This window comes from Ovis canadensis, chromosome 14 (genome assembly GCF_042477335.2).
Source record: "Ovis canadensis isolate MfBH-ARS-UI-01 breed Bighorn chromosome 14, ARS-UI_OviCan_v2, whole genome shotgun sequence".
NCBI lineage: Eukaryota > Metazoa > Chordata > Mammalia > Artiodactyla > Bovidae > Ovis > Ovis canadensis.
In genome coordinates this window covers 77,553,342-77,574,379 of record NC_091258.1, presented here as the reverse complement: position 1 = coordinate 77,574,379, position 21,038 = coordinate 77,553,342, and the positions used below count along the sequence as shown (strand labels likewise).

At 52.9% G+C, this 21,038-nt stretch overlaps 2 protein-coding genes and 1 long non-coding RNA gene across 5 annotated transcripts in view; 1 reads left to right on the top strand and 2 right to left on the bottom strand.

Annotated features, from left to right (window-relative positions):
* Positions 1 to 21,038, top strand: part of LOC138419338 (uncharacterized) — a 71,091-nt gene that overhangs the window by 5,905 nt on the left and 44,148 nt on the right. The gene's annotated exons all lie outside the window — the stretch shown is intronic.
* Positions 2,785 to 8,706, bottom strand: LOC138419329 (leukocyte immunoglobulin-like receptor subfamily A member 6). Of its 3 annotated transcripts, none has more exons than XR_011248943.1 (8): positions 6,823 to 6,937; positions 6,631 to 6,666; positions 6,174 to 6,458; positions 5,740 to 6,042; positions 5,278 to 5,574; positions 4,769 to 5,071; positions 3,297 to 3,771; positions 2,785 to 3,187 (listed from the first exon to the last, which is right to left on the bottom strand). XR_011248943.1 is itself a non-coding variant. In XM_069552081.1 (8 exons), exons 1-7 carry the CDS (start codon positions 6,854 to 6,856, stop codon positions 3,328 to 3,330), a joined length of 1,416 nt encoding a protein of 471 aa, XP_069408182.1. In that variant the 5' UTR covers positions 6,857 to 8,706; the 3' UTR covers positions 2,785 to 3,187; positions 3,297 to 3,327. The 3 variants fall into 3 exon arrangements, 2 of the variants coding, with proteins under 2 accessions (XP_069408182.1, XP_069408183.1); XM_069552081.1 differs by having other exon boundaries at positions 3,297 to 3,485; positions 6,823 to 8,706; XM_069552082.1 differs by having other exon boundaries at positions 2,785 to 3,771.
* On the bottom strand, positions 15,244 to 16,954 carry LOC138418536 (leukocyte immunoglobulin-like receptor subfamily A member 6). Its single transcript, XM_069549931.1, has 4 exons — positions 16,934 to 16,954; positions 16,308 to 16,519; positions 15,836 to 16,132; positions 15,244 to 15,673 (listed from the first exon to the last, which is right to left on the bottom strand). The coding sequence occupies exons 1-4, from the start codon at positions 16,952 to 16,954 to the stop codon at positions 15,244 to 15,246; spliced, it is 960 nt and encodes a 319-aa protein (XP_069406032.1).

Sequence of the window (21,038 nt, the reverse complement as noted above, 5' to 3'; positions counted from 1 at the left end):
TCCTTCCTGCCGCCAAGTTGAATCCTTTTTTACTTCTTGTCTGATTGCTGTGCCCAGGGCTCCAGTGGTACGTTGAACGCCTATGGTGAGGGTGGGCATCCTTGTCTTGTCCCGGCGTTTGAGAGGCTTTCAGCCTTTTACCTTTGAGTGCTGTGCTGACTGTGCGCTTGTCATAATTCGGTTTTATTACGTTGGGATGTCTTCCGCCTGTACTCAGTTTGGGGAGAATTTTTATGATGAATGCATGTTGCGTTTTTTTTTTTCATGGTCATTCTAGTTTTTTATTTTTTAAATTTTAAAATCTTTAATTCTTACATGCATTCCCAAACATGAACCCCCCTCCCACCTCCCTCCCCATAACATCTCTCTGGGTCATCGCATGTTGAGTTTTATCAGCGCTTTCTCTGCGCCTGTGAAGACGAGCGTGTTGTTTTGTCTTTTCTCCTGTTGATGTGGTGAGTCACGCTGATCGATCTGCATATGTTGAATTTTCCTTGTGACCCTGGATGAATGCGAGTTGATCACGGCGTGTGATTCTTTTTGTGTGTTGTTGATTCGGCTAGCTAATATTTTGTTGCGCGTTTTGCACGTCTGTCCCTAAAGCACTCTGCTCTGTGCCTTTTCTTTTCTGGGTGTGTCTGTGTCTGGTTTAGGTAGCGGGTGGCGATGGCTCATAGAGAGACTGTGGGAGTGTTTCCTGCACGTCTGTCCCCAAAGCGCTCTGCTCTGTGCCTTTTCTTTTCTGGGTGTGTCTGTGTCTGGTTTCGGTAGCGGGTGGCGGTGGCTCATAGAGAGACTGTGGGAGTGTTTCCTCCTCTTCAGCCTCCTGGAAGGGTTTGAAGAGGGGCACATAAGTTGCTCTTTGTCAGTTTGGTAGCGGTCCTCCATGAAGCCGTCCAGTTCTGGCCTTTTGTCTGCGTGGAGATTTCACTGGTCTCGTTACGGACTCTGTGTGGCTTCCAGCGGCCAGTCTCCTTGGGCTGTCTGAGTCTCTGCCTCCGTCTGGTGGTTTGTGTCTAGAGCCTCTGTGTGGCTTCCAGTGGCCGGTCTGTTCACGCTGTCTGCGTCCTCTGCCTCCGTCTGGCGGTTTGCGTCTAGAGACTCTGTGGACTCCAGCGGCCGGTCTGTTCACACTGTCCGCGTCTTCTACCTCCGTCTGGTGGTTTGCGTGTAGAGACTCTGTGTGGCTTCCAGCGGCCGGCCTGTTCACACTGTCTGCGTCTCTGCCTCCGTCTGGCGGGCTGCGTCTCGAGACTCTGTGTGGCTTCCAGCGGCCGGTGGGCTCACACTGTCTGCGTCTCTGCCTCCGTCTGGTGGTTTGCGTCTAGAGACTCTGTGGCTTCCAGCGGCCAGTTGGCTCACACTGTCTGCGTCTCTGCCTCCGTCTGGCGGGCTCTGTCTAGAGACTCTGTGTGGCTTCCAGCGGCCGGTCTGTTCGCGCTGTCTGCGTCTCTGCCTCTGTCTGGCGGGCTGTGTCTCGAGACTCATGCGTCTCTCCCAGGTTTGCTGTCGGATGGGTCAACACACACTGGTTCTCGGTGCTCTCTCATCACCTTTTCTATCTCTGAGGTATCAGTTTTTAAAATTGATTATTAATTAGTTTTGGCTGTGCTGGACTTCCCTGTGGCTCAGATGGTAAAGAATCTGCCTGCAATGGGGGAAACCTGGGTTCGATCCCTGGGTGGGGAAGATCCCCTGGAGGAGGGCAGTGCAACCCACTCCAGTATTCTCGCTTGGAGAGCCTCAGGGACAGAGGAGTCTGGTGGGCTACAGTCCATGCGGTGGCAAAGACTCGGGCACACCTGAGCGACAGAGGATGGTGCTGGGTCTTCCTCGCTGCCCAGGGGCTCTCCTCCTGTTGAGCTGAGGCCAGTGAAGCTCTTCTCTTCGCGCAGTTCCCCTGGGCTCCTCACTCTGATGGCGCGTCTCGTCGCAGGGCAGGGCTCTGGGCCCGTGGGCTCAGCATTTGCGGCCCCTGCAGGATCTTCTCGCGGCAGGGATGGAACCCGTGGCCCCTGAGTTGGTGGCTGCATTCTTATCCGCCAAGCCACCAGGGAAACCTGGTAGCAGCTCTTGTTCCCCCCGTTTCATTTCCTGTTTTATTTATTTGGGCCCCAGGTTGTTGCCTTTTGAATTTGATGTGAGGGACTGGACTCCTACACCTTAATTTCAGTGATTCTCCCTTGTGCTTGGAAACTGATCTCTGTTACTCTGGCAGTCCACCTCTGTGCATTTTTTGTATAAATTCTGTCGCATATATAGACACCAAACCATTCATTTTGGGGAAAGTGATTTCTGTGAACTTCTCTACTGTGAACTACCCACGTGTCCATTTTCTGCGTGCACACTCGTGGCCGTGCACGCATCTTCCTCTGGTTATACAACTGTGGGCCAGCGCTGTGTCTCTTCCCTTTAACTGAGAGTTGCTGTCGCCTCTCCAGATTGACCGGGGTGATGAGTACACCTGCCCTGTGATGTGCTGGGATTCGTCAGTCAGCCTTGTCTCCTCCATCGTTTTCTCTTTCCCTCTCTTGCAGATAAGCTAGGAGGTGGGCATCTCATTTCAGGGAACCCGGGGCATAAAGCTGAGGTGGAGACGACCTTACGTGAGCTGTAATGAGGACACATCAGTGCGCGTGGGGCCACCGGTGGGGGCTGGCTGGACCACACTCGCTCCTGTGGGAAAGTCCGCCTGCTCCTTCCTTCCCACCCTCCCTTGGGCGCGTTCACCCGGGCGCCTTGAGGCTGGCCACGGAGCGCATTTGCCCCGAAGGAGACACACAGTTCACACTGGGCTCTGTAAGCATTTATTGCCTGCTGATTTTGTCTGTGTTGCTGTGGGGGTGTGTCTGGTTGTGTGAGCGGGGCTGCTCCCTTGCTGCGGTGTCTGGGCATCTGCAGCACTGGACTCTGGCGGTGCGCGGGCTCCAGGACGTGCCGGCCTCAGGCGCTGCAGTTCACGGACTCCGTGGCTCCTTGGCGCGTGGGGTCCCCCAGGATCACGGACTGAACCCGTGTCTCCTGCACTGGCTGGCAGATTCTTCACCACCAGGGAAACCCCACACCGGGGCTCTTTACAAACGATATACTCCTGAGCTCGTTTACCAGCGTAGCCCTGACTGCAACTTCAAACGCCTGGGGTCCCTCACACTGATGGTGTTTCTGGAGAAACTGCACCGGGTGTCCTCTGACGAGGAGAGAGGGGCGTGAGGGGGCCAGAGGGGGGCCAGGGAAGAGTTTAGGATCCAGCTGTTCCAAACAGGGCCCCACTTCCACCCATTTATTCAGTTACTTACACGACGTTCTCTGTCTGAGAAGGGATGGAGGTCATTGCTCACACCAGAGATGGAGGCCATGAACAATGAGGCTCACGTCCTCCATGAGAGTGGACAGAGCCTGCGGGCGTGCAGGGTGAGGACCCGCCCCTGCCATGTGGGATGCGCCTCGGGCCGGGGGTGAGTGGAGACGGGAGTCAGGGCGTCCTCCTTGGGAGGGAGGGGGCCCCGGTGAGCAAAAGCCGAGCCCCCAGCCCCCCTCCTCTCACCCCGGGGCCGTCTCTCCTCCGGGGTCAGAGGCTCCTCCCAAAGCTCCGGGGCTAGAAGCTCGTGTCCCGGGCTGTGGTGCTCCGGGTGTTGCAGGGCCCCCATGCTCAGCTCCGGGCCACGTCTCGGGCTCCTTCGCGGTCGTGCCGTGCCTGGCACAGCAGGATCCCGAGGAGCAGCAGGACCAAGGCCGCGAGGCCCATGCGGGTGAAATTCTGCACCGTGTAGTCTGGGATGAGGGCACACAGGTCAGCCCAGCCCCGTCACCCGGAGCCTGGGCGTGAGCGCAGGGCACCCACCTCCCGGGAGAGGACGTGGCCCCAAGCCCAGCCACTGGCGGGGATGATGTCCTCGTTCCCACTCATGGGTCTGTCCGTGGTGATGGGGGAGGGTGTCAGCGGGGCCTGAGGGTCCTGAAGGGAGGCTGTGGGTGGGCCCTGTCCTCCTCGAGAGCCTCCTGGGGCCTCTGTATCTTCCTGTCTCAGACATTCCTGCTCAAGACCCTGAGCTGCTGGAGCTCAGACAGCACAGGTCTGCGGGGTGAGCGGTGGTCTGCGGGGTCCCGGAGTTGGGCCAGGGCCCGGCCCTGAGTGGTGGTCTGTGGGGTCCCAGTGTGAGACCCAACCCTGGCTCTCTTGGACCCACCACTGCCCCCGCACAGGCGCTCACTCAGCCCTCTGCGTCTGCCGGCTTGACTCTGCCTGGGGGAGGGTCGATCCCTGCAGCCTCCGGGGGCAGAATGGGGTGGGGTGGGTCTGCTCCTCCGCAGACTGACCTCCATCCAGCAGCCTCAGGCCCCTGCAGCCTGTGGCTCCCATGCTATCTCTGCCCGACTCCCCGCCAGCCCTTGACGATCTGAGGGGTCTTGTCTCCACAGAGAATCTCAAAGCCCCCTGGGTTGGGCTGTCTCCCCTGAGCACAGAGCCCTGAGACTCCCCAGGTTTAGGTCTGGGTCTGTGGCTGAGCCCAGGAAGGGGTGCGCCGGGCTGACCCGGGGTCCCCACCTCATTCCCTTCTGCCCTGTATGGCCCTGTGGCCTCCCCGAGACCCTCCCACGGCCCACCTGCCCCTCCAGGACCCCAGTGCAGGAGGAAGGGAGGGGCGCAGGCTCCGAGGCCCATCCTTCAAGGAGCCTCTCCCTCAGCACCCCCTCCTCCATGACCGCCCTGTGCTCCCAGGGCACAGAGCCCCGAGCTGCTGAGTCAGATGGACAGGCTGGGCCTCACCTGAGACCACAAGTGCCAGGGGCTCACTGGGCTGGGACAGCAGGTAGGGGTCTGTGCTGAGTGAGCGGTAGCACCTGTAGGTGCCCCCGTGGGCTGAGGTCACAGGGCTCAAGGAGAACTCGGCCTGGTACCGCCCGTCTTGGTCCTGGGAGCGCAGACGCAGGGGGCGCTGGGCTGCCCCCTCCTTGGACAGAAGGAAAGTGTCCGTCCTGTCTCCTGACTGACACAGCAGGGTCACGGTCTCTCCCGGAGCCACCAAGGGGCCCGGCTGCACCGAGAGGGAGGGGCTGTCTCTGAGCCGTCCTGCAGAGGGGAAGGGGGTGCGGGCGCCGGGCGGGCTCTGAGCGAGACTCCGCGGGCCTCTCTGGCCCCTCAGCGCTGTCTCTGTCTCTCCGAGTCTCTCCCCTCCCCACCCCCTCTCTCTGTCCCTCCCTGGGACCCCTCCCCCTGGTCCCAGCATCACCCCTGGGGCCCCAGGTGGGTCCTCGACTGACCCGCTGGCCGCTCACCTGCCACCAGCAGCTCCAGGGGCTCGCTGGGGGCCGACCACTCAGAGGAGAGGCCGTGTCCACCGTAGCATCTGTACCGGCCCCCGTGGATGGTGCTCACGGGTCCCAGGGGGAAGTCAGCCTGAGAGAGCCCTCCCTGGGTCCTCCAGGCAGGGCGCTGGGGGAGGTCCTGTCCCCCCTCCTTGGACAGAGCGAATCTGGTGTAGCCGACGTCAGAGCGACACTGGAGGGTCAGGTTCTGTCCAGAGGTGACGACGGGGCCCTGTGGGGTCAGGAGGGAGGGCTTCCCAGACAGCCCTGGGGAGAGACATGCCCTAGGTTGTTGGGATGGCTTCCCCTGTGGATCCCCCTCTCCCGGCCCAGCCCCAGGCCCCACCATCTCACAGGGGCTCCCCTGGGAGCAGAACTCAGTACGTTGTCTTGTCTGCAGAAATGTATGCGGTCAGGACGGGACTTCCTCACCTGAGACCAGGAGCTCCAGGGGGTCGCTGGGGGCTGACCGCAACTGGGGGGTGTCCCTGTAAAAGTTGTAGCATCTGAACGTCCACCCGTGTCCGGGGGTCACGGGGCCCACGGGGAACAGGGCCTGGGTCTGCCCGTCGGGGCGTCGCTCTCCATCCAGGGTCCAAGAGAACGCATCTTCTCCTTCCTTGGTCAGAAGGAATCTGTTAAATCCCTGACGAGAGCCACACTGGAGGGTCACGTTCCCTCCCGAGGTCACCACAGGGCTCGGCAGGGCTGAGAGGCTGGGTTTGTCGTTGGATCCTAGGAGAGAAGGAGGCAGCTGGTTCCCTGGGGCTCCCCCTCACCCCCCAGGGCTGGGCTGGGAGAGGGACACCCCCTGAGAGCAGACCCCCTCCCGAGGGCAGAGCCCGAGGCCCCCGAGTGTCCCTCACCTGTCACCACCAGCTCCAGGCGGGCACTGGGCTCTGACCAGCCAGCGGGGGTTCTGTAGTAGCACCAACAGCTCCCTGCATGGGCCTGTCCCATGTGTTGGATGGAGAACCTGGCCTTGTCTCCGGGCCTTGGGGGTTTCTGTCTGTCCCAGAAGGCTTTGCTTCCCTCTTTATCCAGATGGAACTCCTGGGCCCCCAGATTCCCCCGGCACCAGATGGTCACAGGGCTCCCCCAGGGGACCAGAGAGCCCGGCTCAGCCCAGATGGTGGGTTTGGGGAGGGTCCCTGGAAGGAAATCAGAGGTGGGCTCTCCAGGCGTCTCCCCAGGCCCCAGCTCTCTGCCCAGACCTCCCAGACTCCCCCTCTGTGCGCTCCGAGCTGCCCTCCCCTTGCCGGCGGCCTGGGGGAGACCCTTGTCCCCAGGAGAGGAGGGAGCTGGGCCCTGGGACAGACTCACCGGCCTGCTCCTGGGTCCTCAGGCCCACACTCAGCCCTGGAAGAGAGCGCCCTGTGAGAGGCGTGCCCTCAGCTCTGAGCAGCGCCTCTCCTCCCCGGGAGCCTCCTGGGCCCTGGGGTCCCCTGAAGGAGCAGGCTGGCTGGTGGGGGGTGTCCCTCCAGAGCAGGGCTCCCCCCGCCCCTCCCATCTCACCGAGGCAGAGCAGGGCGGGGAGCGCGGGGGTCATGGCGTCTCCTCCCTGCGGTCCAGGCTGTGGGGATGGAGGAGACCTGGGTGCCCTCCGGACTGACAGACCACAGGGCGTGTCCTCTCCGGGGCTGGAGCTTCACGTCATATCAGCAACCCACAGGAAGGGGAACCGCCTCTTCATGAGAACCTGTTCTCGTTCCTGTGACAGTCCCAGTGTGTTCCTGAGATGCCCGTTTCAGGCGTGGACAAGCGGGCCATGTCCTTCCCTCTGACGGCCTCACCTCAGAGTCGGCTTCCTCCTATGCCTGTACATCAGAAGGTCTCCAGGGGTCCTCACCGTGGACGGGTCACCTGGCCCTGGAGATGCTTCAGGGAGGATGCCAGCCCCCGCTGCCCTGCAGGGCTCAGATCCCAGAGACAGAGGTCAACAGCTTCCTGGGGCTCAGTGGAGTCCATGTGGCCGAGAGCCCAGAGGAGACTCTCAGGGAATATGGAAGGAAACTGAGTCCTCCCCTGCCCTGGAGCGTGGGTTCCCCCATCACAGCCCCCTTCAGGGGCGTCTCTCTCTATCGCATCACCGTCCAGCCCACCTTCCTGGGAACAAGCCCCTGGGTGCTTTCGTCCACAGGGCACCAGGGTCCTTGGGCATAGTCTTCCGCCGACCTTGTCATCACCTGCAAGCTCTCGGTTCAGTCCAATTCAGTCACTGAGTCATGTCCGACTCTCTCTGACCCCATGAATTACAGCACGCCAGGCCTCCCTATCCATCACCAAGTCCCGGAGTTCACTCAGACTTGCGTCCATCGAGTTGGTGATGCCATCCAGCCATCTCATCCTCTGTCGTCCCCTTCTCCTCCTGCCCCGAATCCCTCCCAGCATCAGAGTCTTTTCCAAGGAGTCAACTCTTCTCATGAGGTGGCCAAAGTACTGGAGTTTCAGCTTTAGCATCATTCCTTCCAAAGAACACCCAGGACCGATCTCTTTTAGAATGGAGTCGTTGGATCTCCTCTAGTCCAAGGGACTCTCAAGAGTCTTCTCCAACACCACAGTTCAAAAGCATCAATGCTTCAGCACTCAGCTTTCTTCACAGTTCAACTCTCACATCCATACATGACCACTGGAAAAACCATAGCCTTGACTAGACGGACCTTTTCTGGCAAAGTAGTGCCTCTGCTTTTGAATATGCTATCTAGGTTGGTCATGACTTTCCTTCCAAGGAGTAAGTGTCTTTTAATTTCATGGCTGCAATCACCACCTGCAGTGATTCTGGAGTTCCCAAAAATAAAGTCTGACACTGTTTCCGCTGTTTCCCCATCTATTTGCCATGAAGTGATGGGACCGGATGCCACGATCTTAGTTTTCTGAATGTTGGGCTTTAAGCCAAATTTTTCACTCTCCTTTTTCACTTTCATCAAGAGGCTTTTTAGTTCCTCTTCACTTTCTGCCATAAGGGTGGTGTCATCTGCATGTCTGAGCTTATTGATATTTCTCCCAGCAATCTTGATTCCAGCTTGTGCTTCCTCCAGCCCAGCGTTTCTCATGATGTACTCTGCAAGCGTTAAGGGGTATTGACTAGGGTCAGAGCTCTCTCTGATGGAGAACAGATGCTCCTGTAACCGCGTGCCCGCTTGCTCATGTCCTTGAGGTGGCGGTGCCCTTTCTCTGCACCTGAGGTTCCTCCTCTCCATGTTGTCCCGACCTCAGCCCTCAGAGGGGCTGCGGGCTCTTGCTGCCGTCATCACGGTGAAGTTCCTGATGAGGTGACGGCGGGAGAGGGTGGACTGAAGGGCTGCGGGCTGAGACTACACCGAAGGGGTGAGTGTGGTGCCCACCCAGAGCCTCCTCTGCTCCTAACGCTGAGACGTGCTTGGAGAGTATTTCTGAAACACGTAGCCACAGACTCGGGCAGAAAGAAAGTTCCCCAAATGGAGGGGAACCACCGCAGAGCACGAGAGGTAGGCGGTGCGGCCCCCGGCTGCAGGGATCATCTTGGGGTGGGAGGAAGGTTTCCCCCTGTGTGCACACAGAGGGGCACCCATCCTCACAGGCAGGGCGGGTCAGGCCTCCGGATGGAGGCTGGTGCCCGGAGCCCCCCTCCCGCAGTGTCTGGCGGGCACTGGGAGCCCTCCGCTCACGGCCTCAGGCCTGCGGTCAGCACCGCGCAGCCTTCCACGTGTGGCAGGAAACACACTCGGGCCCACGCTACCAGCCATGGCGTCCACCTGCGGGAGGCTATGGGGCCCCTATGCCCCATCCTGCGGGCACAGCTCTGAGCCGGGGCAGTCTGTGGCCGTGGACTCCGGGGTGGGGTGTAGCTGCAGGGGGCCCCCCATCAGACTGCCTCCCAGGCCAGTCCCGGGAGAAACGTATGAGAGATGGTCAGTGTGAGAGGGGTAGACCTCGGCCTGACCCCCGAATGAGGACAGCGCTGTGCAGAGCAGCCTGCTGAGACGTGGGGTGTCCGAGGCAAGCAAAGAGGCGACAGGAAGAGGTGACGCTTATTGTAAATACACTGATGTTCAGTCGCTAAGCCGTGGCTGAGACTTTGCGATCCCCAAGGACTGCAGGATGCCAGCCCCCCCGCCGTCCATCACTGTCTCCCAGAGCTTGCTCAACTGATGTCCATTGAGATGGTCATGCCGTCCAACCTCTCATCCTCTTTCGCCCCCTAATTCTTCTGTCCTCGACGTTTCCCAGCATCAGGGTCTTTCCCAGTGACTCATCTGTTCGCATTAGGTAACCAAAGTATTGGAGTTTCAGCTTCAGCATCAGTCCTTCCAATGAATATTCAGGGTTGATTTCCTTTAAGAGTGACTGGTTGGATCTCCTTGCAGTCCAAGGGACTCTCAAGAGTCTTCTCCAGCACCACAGTTCAAAGGCATCAGTTCTTCGGCACTCAGCTTTCTCCATAGCCCAACTTTCACATCCATACATGACTACTGGAAAAACCAAAGCTTTGACTAGATGGACCTTTGTCAGCTAAGTAATGTCTCTGCTTTCCAATACGCTGTTTAGGTTTGTCATAGCTTTTCTCCCAAGGAGCAATATCTTAATTTCATGGCTGCAGTCACTGTCTGCAGTGACTTTGGAGCCCACGAAAATGAAGTCTGTCACTGTTTCCACTGTTTCCTCATCTGTTTGCCATGAAGTGATGGGACCGGGTGCCATGCTGTTCGTTTTTTGAAGTTTTGTTTTAAACCAGCTTTTCTACTGTCCCCTTTCACCTTTATCAAGACGCTCTTTAGTTCCTCTTTGCTTTTTGCCATTAAGGTGATGTCATCTGGATATCTGAGGTTACTGATATTTCTCCCAGCAGTGTTGAATCCAGGTTGTGCTTCATCCAGCCCAGCATTTAGCATGATGTACTCTGCATACCAGTTAAATAAGCGAGGTGACTACGTGCAGCCTTGACGTACTCCTTTCCCAGTTTTGAACCAGTCAGTTGTTCCATGTCTGGCTCTAACTGTTGCTTCTTGTCCTGCATACAGGTTTCTCAGGAGGCAGATCAGATGGTCTGGTGTTCCCATCTCTTTAAGAATTTTCTCCAATTTGTTGTGATCTACAAAGTCAAAGGCTTTCGTGTAGTCAATGAAGCAGAAGCCGATGTTTTTCTGGAATTCCTTTGCTTTTTCTATGATCGAACAGATGTTGGCAATTTGATATCTGGTTTCTCTGCCTTTTTCTAAATCCACCCTGTACACCTGGAAGTTCTCGGTTCAGGTACAGCTGAAGCCTAGACTGGAGGATTTTGAGCGTTACCTTGCTAGCATGTGAAATGAGCCCACTTATACGGTAGTTTGAACATTCTTTGGTATTGCCCTGCATTGAGATTGGAATGAAAACTGACCTTTTTCAGTTATCAAGAGAATGACAAGCTCATTGGGATCAGACTACTCCTACAAAAAGGTGATGCCAGGAGATATTGGACAAACACCTTCCGGGAGTTCATTAGGAACAGTTTTATACTGAGTCAAAAAGTTATTTGTTAGGGAGAAATGCCAAAGGGTCATTAGAAGGGGAAATCTCTGAATCCTGAAATTCGGGCACCACTTCTGACCTGTGGGCGGAACCTCAGCCACTAAACCCACCAGGTCAGGCTGTTTCTTCCTCAGACGGAAGGAGTGCTGCTGGAGGATGGGTCCCTTAACCTTCACCTGTATTCTCCTCTCCTCGTCGCAGAGTCACACACTTCATTAAAAATATAAAATGTTTTCAAGTAGCTTGATAGAGAATGAGGGTGAAAATGGCATCACCAGAGGTGCCAGGGCTTAGACATTGACTGTTTTCACCCTGAAAGGAATACTAGCTGATGTCATGGAGCAAGTGAGATGCAAGTGAGGAATGCATGGCCAAAACGTGAGCTTTGGAAGATAACACTGGCGCACACAAACACGGCCACAGATGCACGAGCGTGCGGGTACACAGGTGTGCATGCACGCACACCTACACGTGAGTGCTCACGGTTCAGGTGGAGTATGACTGGGACCTTGTTTTCTTCAGTGGAGGCGGAGAATGCACATTTGTTCAGAAATAAAAGTGTCAGTTCATATATTAAACGTGGGAGTGACTGGCTTCAATTAGAAATGGGCTCACTCACCACGTGTTTGGTCTTCTTAAATGAAAGAAAACTTTTCAGCTTTCTTGAGGTATAACTGACAAGACTTGTATATTTCAGCTGTAGAGCCTGATGTTCTGATACACGCTTACACTGTGAAACAGCACGGTCCTGCTAATTACCGTGTCCATCAGCTCCCGTAGTTCGCCTTGGTGTGCAGGTCTGGTGAGGACCCTCCAGGCTACCCTCTAACCAGGACTGAGTCTACAGTAGAGTATGGTCAGCTCTAGTCACATCGCTGCACATCAGGTCTCCAGAACTTACTCGTCTGCATCCCTGAAACTTTGACCCCGTGACCAGCCCCTTCCCATTTCCACCCCCACTTTCCCAGCCTCTGACAACTACCAGTCTCTGTTTCAGAGTGTGACTATTGGATTCCACAGGTCAGTGAGCTCCTGCTCAATGTCTGCTGTCTGTCTTGCTTTACTAGGCATAATGTCCTCCAGGTTCATCGACGATGTCTCGAAAGGAAGGATTTCCTGCTTTTCAAAGGCTGAAAAATGCTCCATTGTGTGTGTATGTGTCTCATTTTTTTTTTATTCCTGTATCTATTGACAGACCCTGAGATTGATTCCGTATCTTGGCCATTGTGAGCAATGCTTCAGTGAACACAAAGGGCAGACACGTCTGTGAGCTCCTGGCCTCCTCTTTGGATGCATACCCCGGGTTGGAATTGCTGGGTCATGTGGTGGGTGGTTCTGTGTTTAGTTGTTTGAGGAAACTCCATACTGTTTCCGCAGTGGCTGCAGCGGTTGCCTTTCCAACGACCTTGCACAAGGCTCTCTTCCCTCCGCATTTCGGCAGCAGCTGTCTTTTTCCTGGCAGCCGAGTGTCTGTGACACGTGCAGTGACATCTCACTGGCTCTGACGTGTGCTTCCCTCAGGTGGATGCTGAGCCCCTTTCCATGTCTGTTTGGTCATTTGGACGTCGTCTTTTGAGAGATACCTGTTCAGGTCCTGTGCCCATGGAAAAGCTGGGTTGGTGTTACTTTGGGTGGAGCTGTGTGAGCGCCTTGCATATTGGAGAAGTAGCCCCTTATCAGATGTGTGGTTTGCAGGCATCTCCCGTTGCACCCACTGCCTCTCCTGTGACGGTTTCCTCTGTTGTGCAGGAGGTTTTATTTACGGGACCCCCTGGTCTGGTTCCGTCTCTGCTGCCTGTGCTTTTGGCGTCATATCCAAAGTAACCTTGTCCTCACCCATGTCACGACGCTCCCCCTGTGTCCTCTTGTTCCTTCATGGTTTCAGGCCGTGTGTTTAAGTCTCTGCTGCGTTTTGAGATGATTTCACATATAGTGTGAGCTGAGGGTCCCGCTTCACCCTCCTGCCTGCTGCCATCTGGTTCTTCCAGCACCGGTTATTGAAGGGACTGTCCTTTCTGATGCTGTGCTCTGGGCACCTTGTGGAAGATCAGTTCACTGAACCTCTTTAAGACAATTGTTTTCACTAACTAGGAACTCCTAGTCTGCATTTCTCGACGACTGTCTCTTTCCCTGGGTGGAGTCACAGTGCCCTGGTTCTCGAGCCCCACAACTACTTTGTAGAATCATAGCTGCTTTTTTGTTAAACAGAAGCAGGACCTGCCAGGGAAGGGAAATGCGATTTATCCACATTCAACATACCAACCCATGGTACTCATTCTGAAACCTCGTGGTTCAAACTCCCAGTCCAGGGCTTTCTGCTGAATTCATCACCTTGAAGTCTATGGTGCTATGATGTGGCAGAGATGTGGAAATTAGCAGGTTAGGTGGGAGGTTCATTTAACCAGTGAAGTGTGAGGACTCTAACTGAGGGATCCTTAAGACCCTCGCTGGACAGGCTGGGCGCGTCGTCTCTCCTGGACTCAGCTGGCTCTTTCTGAGGGCAGAGGCACTGGTTCAGCGAGAAGTCCGGGGCGCCTCCGGAACAGGGTCTTACCGCAAGGATAGATCTCTCCTGGACTCAAGCTGGCTCTTTCTGAGGGCGGACTCTGGTTTGGGGGAAGGATGCACCGGTTCAGCGGGAAGTCTGGGCGCCTCCTGAACAGGGCCTCACCGTGAGGACAGACTCTGCCGTGCCCCTCATGTGCCCTCTAGTGGCCACGGGCAGGATGGCTCTAAGCCGGAAGAAGAGCGCCTTTCAAGGTAGGAGAGGTGAAGCTAGTGGTAAAGAAGCCGCCTGCCCATGCAGGAAAGCAGAGAGTCGCGCGTTCAGTCCCTGGGTGGGGAAGATGCCCTGGATGAGGGCATGACAACCCACTCCAGTATTCTTGCCTGGAGACTCTCATGGACAGAGGAGCCTGGCGGGCTACACTCCATGGGTTCAGAAACAGACACGGCAGAAGCACACACGTCCCCAAGGTGTCGGAAGGTCCTCTTTTCTCCATACCCTCTCCACCATTCATTACCTGTGGATTGTTGATATCCAGTCCATGGTGTGTGGTGGTAACCCATTGCAGGCTTGATCTGCATTTTTGTAAATATTGACAGTGTTGACATGTGCCCGTTGGCCATCTGTATGTCTTCGGGAAAATGTCTGTTCAGTTAGTTTGTCTGCCCATTTTTGATGGGTTGTTTGTTTCTTTGATTTTGAGTCATATGAGCAGTTCATATATTTCGGTCGTATCATTTGCAAATGTTTCTACCATTCCATACGTAGTCTTTTCTAGTTGAAGGTTCCTTTGTTGTGGTAAAGTTTATAAGTTTGGTGAGGTCCCATTTGTTAATTTTTGCTTTTATTTATTTTGCCTCGGGAGACTGATCTGTGAAAATATTGATACAATGTATATCAGAGAGTGCTTGGCCCATGTTCTCTTCCAGCTGTTTTATGATGTTTTCTCTAACATTTAGGTCTTCAAACCATTTTGAGTTTATTTTTATATAGTGTGGGAGAATGTGCTAGTTTCATTGATTTACATGTAACTGTCCAGTGAACCCTCCCACCTCTTTGACCTGGAAATGAGAGGCCGCCTTCACTCTGCCCTGCATCCTGCGGGGCTGATTCTCTTGGTGTCCTCACACTCCCGGAAATCAGCACCACGGACAGAGGCCAGGAGGCCACCTTCACTCTGCCCTGCGCACTGTGGGGCTGGTTCCCTTGGCGCCCTTGACTCTCAGGCTCCCGGGAATCAGAGCACGGACAGAGGCGAGGAGGCCACCCTCACTCTGCCCTGCACACTGTGGTGCTGTTTCCCTTGGTGCCCTTGACTCTCTCAGGCTCCGGGAATCAGCACCACGGACAGAGGCGGGGAGGCCGCCTCCTCTTCTCTCCCTGACCAGCTCCCTTCATGCAATTCTTCTCACTCTGAGCAGCCAGTAGGGACCTGTGAGCTCAGTTGTACTTGGGACCTGAAGCCCACTCCCTTCATCCCCATCCCACCCTAGACCCCGTGGGAAGCAACCTGTAAAGGTTTAGTGGGGAAGGCGAACAGCAGGTCGCCCAGGGCCAGGGAGACTTCATCTCCTCGAGGCTAGGAGGACTCGGTTACTCAGCGGACGTGGAGCTCCCGCATGTGGGTGGGGTCGGCAGGCCCCAGCTGCTCCCTGGAACGAGGACAGAGGAAGGTGTGGGGGTGTGTCTGGGTTTTCATGCTGCTTTTAGCTCCATGTCTTCCCTCAAAGCCCAGAGCTTTCCACTCTCCAGTCCCCTCTCTGCACACCTAGCACCGCCTGGACCCTGGGGAGGGGTACGTGGAGTAGACGGAGAGGGACCACCTCGTATTATCCATCCCTCCATGAGGTGGGGTCATCTGGCTGACGTCCCCGTGTCTCCCTTCTTTACAAGCATCCCAGAGCTCCCCGGGGGCAGGGCTGAGCTGTGGGTCTGACTCCTCAGTGGGTATGGGCAAGGGTCTCCTCACCTAAGAACAGGAGCTCCAGGGGGTCACTGGGGAGCGACAGCAGGTGGGGGGCGGTGCTGTGTGAGCTGTAGCACCTGTAGGTCCCACTGTGGGCTGAGGTCACAGCACGCAGGGTGAAGTTGGCCTGAACGGGTGGAGCCGGATCCTGCAGACGAAGGTGCTGGGGAGCAGCGAGCGACCCCTCCTTGGACAGATGGAAGGTGTCTGCCTGGACCTCAGAGCGACACTGCAGGGTCACGTTCTCTCCCCGGGGCACTGAGGCCCCTGGGCGGGCGGATCGGGAGGGTTTCCTGTGCATTCCTGGGGGGAGAATGGGGGTGATGAGTAGAGAGCCCCTCCCCACACCCCGGACCCTGAGCAGGGGGCCTCCCTGTGAGCCCTCCCAGCTCCTCTCGGCCCGTCTGTGTGGGTCTCCTTAATCCCCATGCCTCTCACTCCTGTTTTCATGTACCCCCCCCCCCCAGACCCCTGCCCCACCTGGGCCTCTGCTCCAGGACCCTCTCCCCGGACCCGTCACCACCAGGGCCGACCCTGGTCCAGCGCCCTGAGCAGACAGTCGGGACCTGGGCCAGGACAGGGGCACCTCAGCCGTGATCAGGATGTCCAGGGGGGCGCTGGGGTCCGACCACGCGTAGGAGAGGTTGTGTCCACTGTAGCATCTGTACCGGCCCCTGTGGGTGCAGCTCATCCAGCCCAGGGTGAGGTTGGGGCTCTGCTGCCCTTCTAGACGGAGGGGAGGGCTGAGCCCCTCGTCCTTGGTCAGAGCGAAGCTGCCAAAGCCGGCCTCTGAGTGACACCAGAGGGTCAGGTTGTCTCCAGGGAGCACGAGCGAGCCGGGCTGGGTCAAGAGCGAGGGTTTCCTGTACATTCGTAGGGGTGAGGGGCTGTGTTAAAGGGGGACCACTCTGCTCCTCTGCCTGTGATGTGGAGCCCACAGTGGGAGGGACCCGTCCTTCCCTCTTACCTGTTAACACCAGGGGAAGGGGGTCACTCTGCACTGACCAGCCGTTCCTGCTCTGATATGCACACTAATACTGCCCGGCATCACTTGAGCTTGAGGATGCAAAGTAGAACTTGGCTTTGTTTCTGGAGCCCTGTGGGGTCTTAGCCTCCCAGTATATGGAGCCCTTCTCTTTATACAGACGGTAGACATCCACCATCAGAGACCCCTGACACCAGGTGGTCACTGGGCTCCCCTGGGCAACCATGGTGCCTGGGTCAGCCTGGATGGAGGGTTTGGGGAGAACCTCTGGAAAGGAATCAAACCTGAGGAGTCAGGGCACCTTCTCCCCCAGGTTTCCCAGCTGTCATCCAGGTCCCTCCCTGACAGGCCACCAGCAGCCCCGACCCGCTGTGCTCCCCAGGGACCAGGGGTGGTGGGTGGAAGCAGGAGCTCTGGGGGCTCACCTGCTTGTCCCTGGTCCCTCGGGCCCCAGCACAGCCCTGGAAGAGAGTTCCCTGTGAGCGCCCAGCCCCACCACACGTCCTGGACGCTCCAGGTCTGCTCTGCGCCCTGAGGGCTGGGGTCAGATCCGGGCCGAGGACATTCCCTTCTCCCCCAAGAAAGTCTGTCCCCACCGAGCCTCCTGTGTCCTGGGGCCTCTGTCTCTGTGCTTTGGACAAAATGCCACTTGAAAACAGTGCATGGTATCTTTGTTTACCCGCTCATCAGCGACAGCCATGCGGATTGTTGGCCTATTTTGTCTCCTGTGCCTACTTCGTGAACACACCCGCATAAATGTCTGAGTATCTGCTGGCGGCTTTTTGTTTTTTATTTATTTTTTATTTTTATTTTTTTACTTTATTTTACTTTACAATACTGTATTGGTTTTGCCATACATTGACATGAATCCACCATGGGTGTACATGCGTTCCCAAACATGAACCCCCCTCCCGCCTCCCTCCCCATAACATCTCTCTGGGTCATCACCGTGCACCAGCCCCAAGCATGCTGTATCCTGCGTCGGACATAGACTGGCGATTCGATTCTTATATGATAGTATACATGTTACAATGCCATTCTCCCAAATCATCCCACCCTCTCCCTCTCCCTCTGAGTCCAAAAGTCCGTTATACACATCTGTGTCTTTTTTGCTGTCTTGCATACAGGGTCATCGTTGCCATCTTTCTAAATTCCATATATATGTGTTAGTATACTGTATTGGTGTTTTTTTTTTCTGGCATACTTCACTCTGTATAATCGGCTCCAGTTTCATCCATCTCATCAGAACTGATTCAAATGAATTCTTTTTAACAGCTGAGTAATACTCCATTGTGTATATGTACCACAGCTTTCTTATCCATTCATCTGCTGATGGACATCTAGGTTGTTTCCATGTCCTGGCTATTATAAACATGCTGCGATGAACATTGGGGTACATGTGTCTCTTTCAATTCTGGTTTCCTTGGTGTGTATGCCCAGCAGTGGGATTGCTGGGTCATAAGGTAGTTCTATTTGTAATGTTTTAAGGAATCTCCACACTGTTCTCCAGAGTGGCTGTACTAGTTTGCATTCCCACCAACAGTGTAGGAGTGTTCCCTTTTCTCCACACCCTCTCCAGCATTTATTGCTTGCAGATTTTTGGATTGCAGCCATTCTGACTGGTGTGAAGTGGTACCTCATTGTGGTTTTGATTTGCATTTCTCTAATAATGAGTGATGTTGAGCATCTTTTCATGTGTTTGTTAGCCATCTGTATGTCTTCTTTGGAGAAATGTCTATTTAGTTCTTTGGCCCATTTTTTGATTGGGTCGTTTATTTTTTTGGAATTGAGCTGCATAAGTTGCTTGGATATTTTTGAGATTAGTTGTTTGTCAGTTGCTTCATTTGCTATTATTTTCTCCCATTCAGAAGGCTGTCTATTCACCTTGCTTATATTTTCCTTTGTTGTGCAGAAGCTTTTAATTTTAATTAGATCCCATTTGTTTATTTTTGCTTTTATTTCCAGTATTCTGGAAGGCGGATCATAGAGGATCCTGCTGTGATTTATGTCAGAGAGTGTTTTGCCTATGTTCTCCTCTAGGAGTTTTATAGTTTCTGGTCTTACATTTAGATCTTTAATCCGTTTTGAGTTTATTTTTGTGTGCGGTGTTAGAAAGTGATCTAGTTTCATCCTTTTACAAGTGGTTGACCAGTTTTCCCAGCACCACTTGTTACAGAGATTGTCTTTACTCCATTGTAATTTCTTGCCTCCTTTGTCAAAGATAAGCTGTCCATATGTGTGTGGATTTATCTCTGGGCTTTCTATTTTGTTCCATTGATCTATATGTCTGTCTTTGTGCCAGTACCATACTGTCTTGATGACTGTGGCTTTGTAGTAGAGCCTGAAGTCAGGCAAGTTGATTCCTCCAGTTCCATTCTTCTTTCTCAAGATTGCTTTGGCTATTCTAGGTTTTTTGTATTTCCATACAAATCTTGAAATTATTTGTTCTAGTTCTGTGAAAAATATGGCTGGTAGCTTAATAGGGATTGCGTTGAATTTGTAAATTGCTTTGGGTAGTATACTCATTTTCACTATATTGATTCTTCTGATCCATGAACATGGTATATTTCTCCATCTATTAGTGTCCTCTTTGATTTCTTTCACCAGTGTTTTATAGTTTTCTATGTATAGGTCTTTAGTTTCTTTAGGTAGATATATTCCTAAGTATTTTATTCTTTTCATTGCAATGGTGAATGGAATTGTTTCCTTAATTTCTTTTTCTACTTTCTCATTATTAGTGTATAGGGATGCAAGGGATTTCTGTGTGTTGATTTTATATCCTGCAACGTTACTATATTCATTGATTAGCTCTAGTAATTTTCTGGCGGAGTCTTTAGGGTTTTCTATGTAGAGGATCATGTCATCTGCAAACAGTGAGAGTTTTACTTCTTTTCCAATTTGGATTCCTTTTATTTCTTTTTCTGCTCTGACTGCTGTGGCCAAAACTTCCAGAACTATGTTGAATAGTAGCAGTGAAAGTGGCACCCTTGTCTTGTTCCTGACTTTAGGGGAAATGCTTTCAATTTTTCACCATTGAGGATAATGTTTGCTGTGGGTTTGTCATATATAGCTTTTATTATGTTGAGGTGTGTTCCTTCTATTGATGCTTTCTGGAGAGTTTTTATCATAAATGGATGTTGAATTTTGTCAAAGGCCTTCTCTGCATCTATTGAGATAATCATATGGTTTTTATTTTTCAATTTGTGGTGAATTACATTGATTGATTTGCGGATATTGAAGAATCCCTGCATCCCTGGGATAAAGCCCACTTGGTCATGGTGTATGATCTTTTTAATGTGTTGTTGGATTCTGATTGCTAGAATTTTGTTGAGGATTTTTGCATCTATGTTCATCAGTGATATTGGCCTGTAGTTTTCTTTTTTTGTAGTATCTTTGTCAGGTTTTGGTATTAGGGTGATGGTGGCCTCATAGAATGAGTTTGGAAGTTGACCTTCCTCTGCAATTTTCTGGAAGAGTTTGAGTAGGATAGGTGTTAGCTCTTCTCGAAATTTTTGGTAGAATTCAGCTGTGAAGCCCTCTGGACCTGGGCTTTTGTTTGCTGGAAGATTTCTGATTACAGTTTCAATTTCCGTGCTTGTGATGGGTCTGTTAAGATTTTCTATTTCTTCCTGGTTCAGTTTTGGAAAATTGTACTTTTCTAGGAATTTGTCCGTTTCTTCCACATTGTCCATTTTATTGGCATATAACTGCTGATAGTAGTCTCTTATGATCCTTTGTATTTCTGTGTTGTCTGTTGTGATCTCTCCATTTTCATTTCTAATTTTATTGATTTGATTTTTCTCTCTTTGCTTCTTGATGAGTCTGGCTAATGGGTTGTCAATTTTATTTATCTTTTCAAAGAACCAGCTTTTGGCTTTGTTGATTTTTGCTATGGTCTCTTTGGTTTCTTTTGCATTTATTTCTGCCCTAATTTTTAAGATTTCTTTCCTTCTACTAACTTTGGGGTTCTCCAATTCTTCCTTTTCTAGTTGCTTTAGGTGTAGAGTTAGGTTATTTATTTGACTTTTTTCCTGTTTCTTGAGGTATGCCTGTATTGCTATGCACTTTCCTCTTAGCCCTGCTTTTATAGTGTCCCACAGGTTTTGGGTTGTTGTGTTTTCATTTTCATTAGTTTCTATGCATATTTTGATTTCTTTTTTGATTTCTTCTGTGATTTGTTGGTTATTCAGAAGTGTGTTGTTCAACCTCCATCTGTTGGAATTTTTAATAGTTTTTCTCCTGTAATTGAGATCTAATCTTAATGCATTATGGTCAGAAAAGATGCTTGGAATGATTTCGATTTTTTTGAATTTATCAAGTTTAGATTTATGGCCCAGGATGTGATCTATCCTGGAGAAGGTTCCATGAGCACTTGAGAAAAAGGTGAAATTCATTGTTTTGGGGTGAAATGTCCTATAGATATCAATTAGGTCTAACTGATCTAATGTATCATTTAAAGTTTGCGTTTCTTTGTTGATTTTCTGTTTAGTTGATCTGTCCATAGGTGTGAGTGGGGTATTAAAGTCTCCCACTATTATTGTGTTATTGTTGATTTCCTCTTTCATACTTGTTAGCATTTGTCTTACATATTGCAGTGCTCCTATATTGGGTGCATATATATTTATAATTGTTATATCTTCTTCTTGGATTGATCCTTTGATCATTATGTAGTGGCCTTCTTTGTCTCTTTTCACAACCTTTGTTTTAAAGTCTATTTTATCAGAAATGAGTATTGCCACTCCTGCTTTCTTTTGGTCTCTATTTGCATGGTATATCTTTTTCCA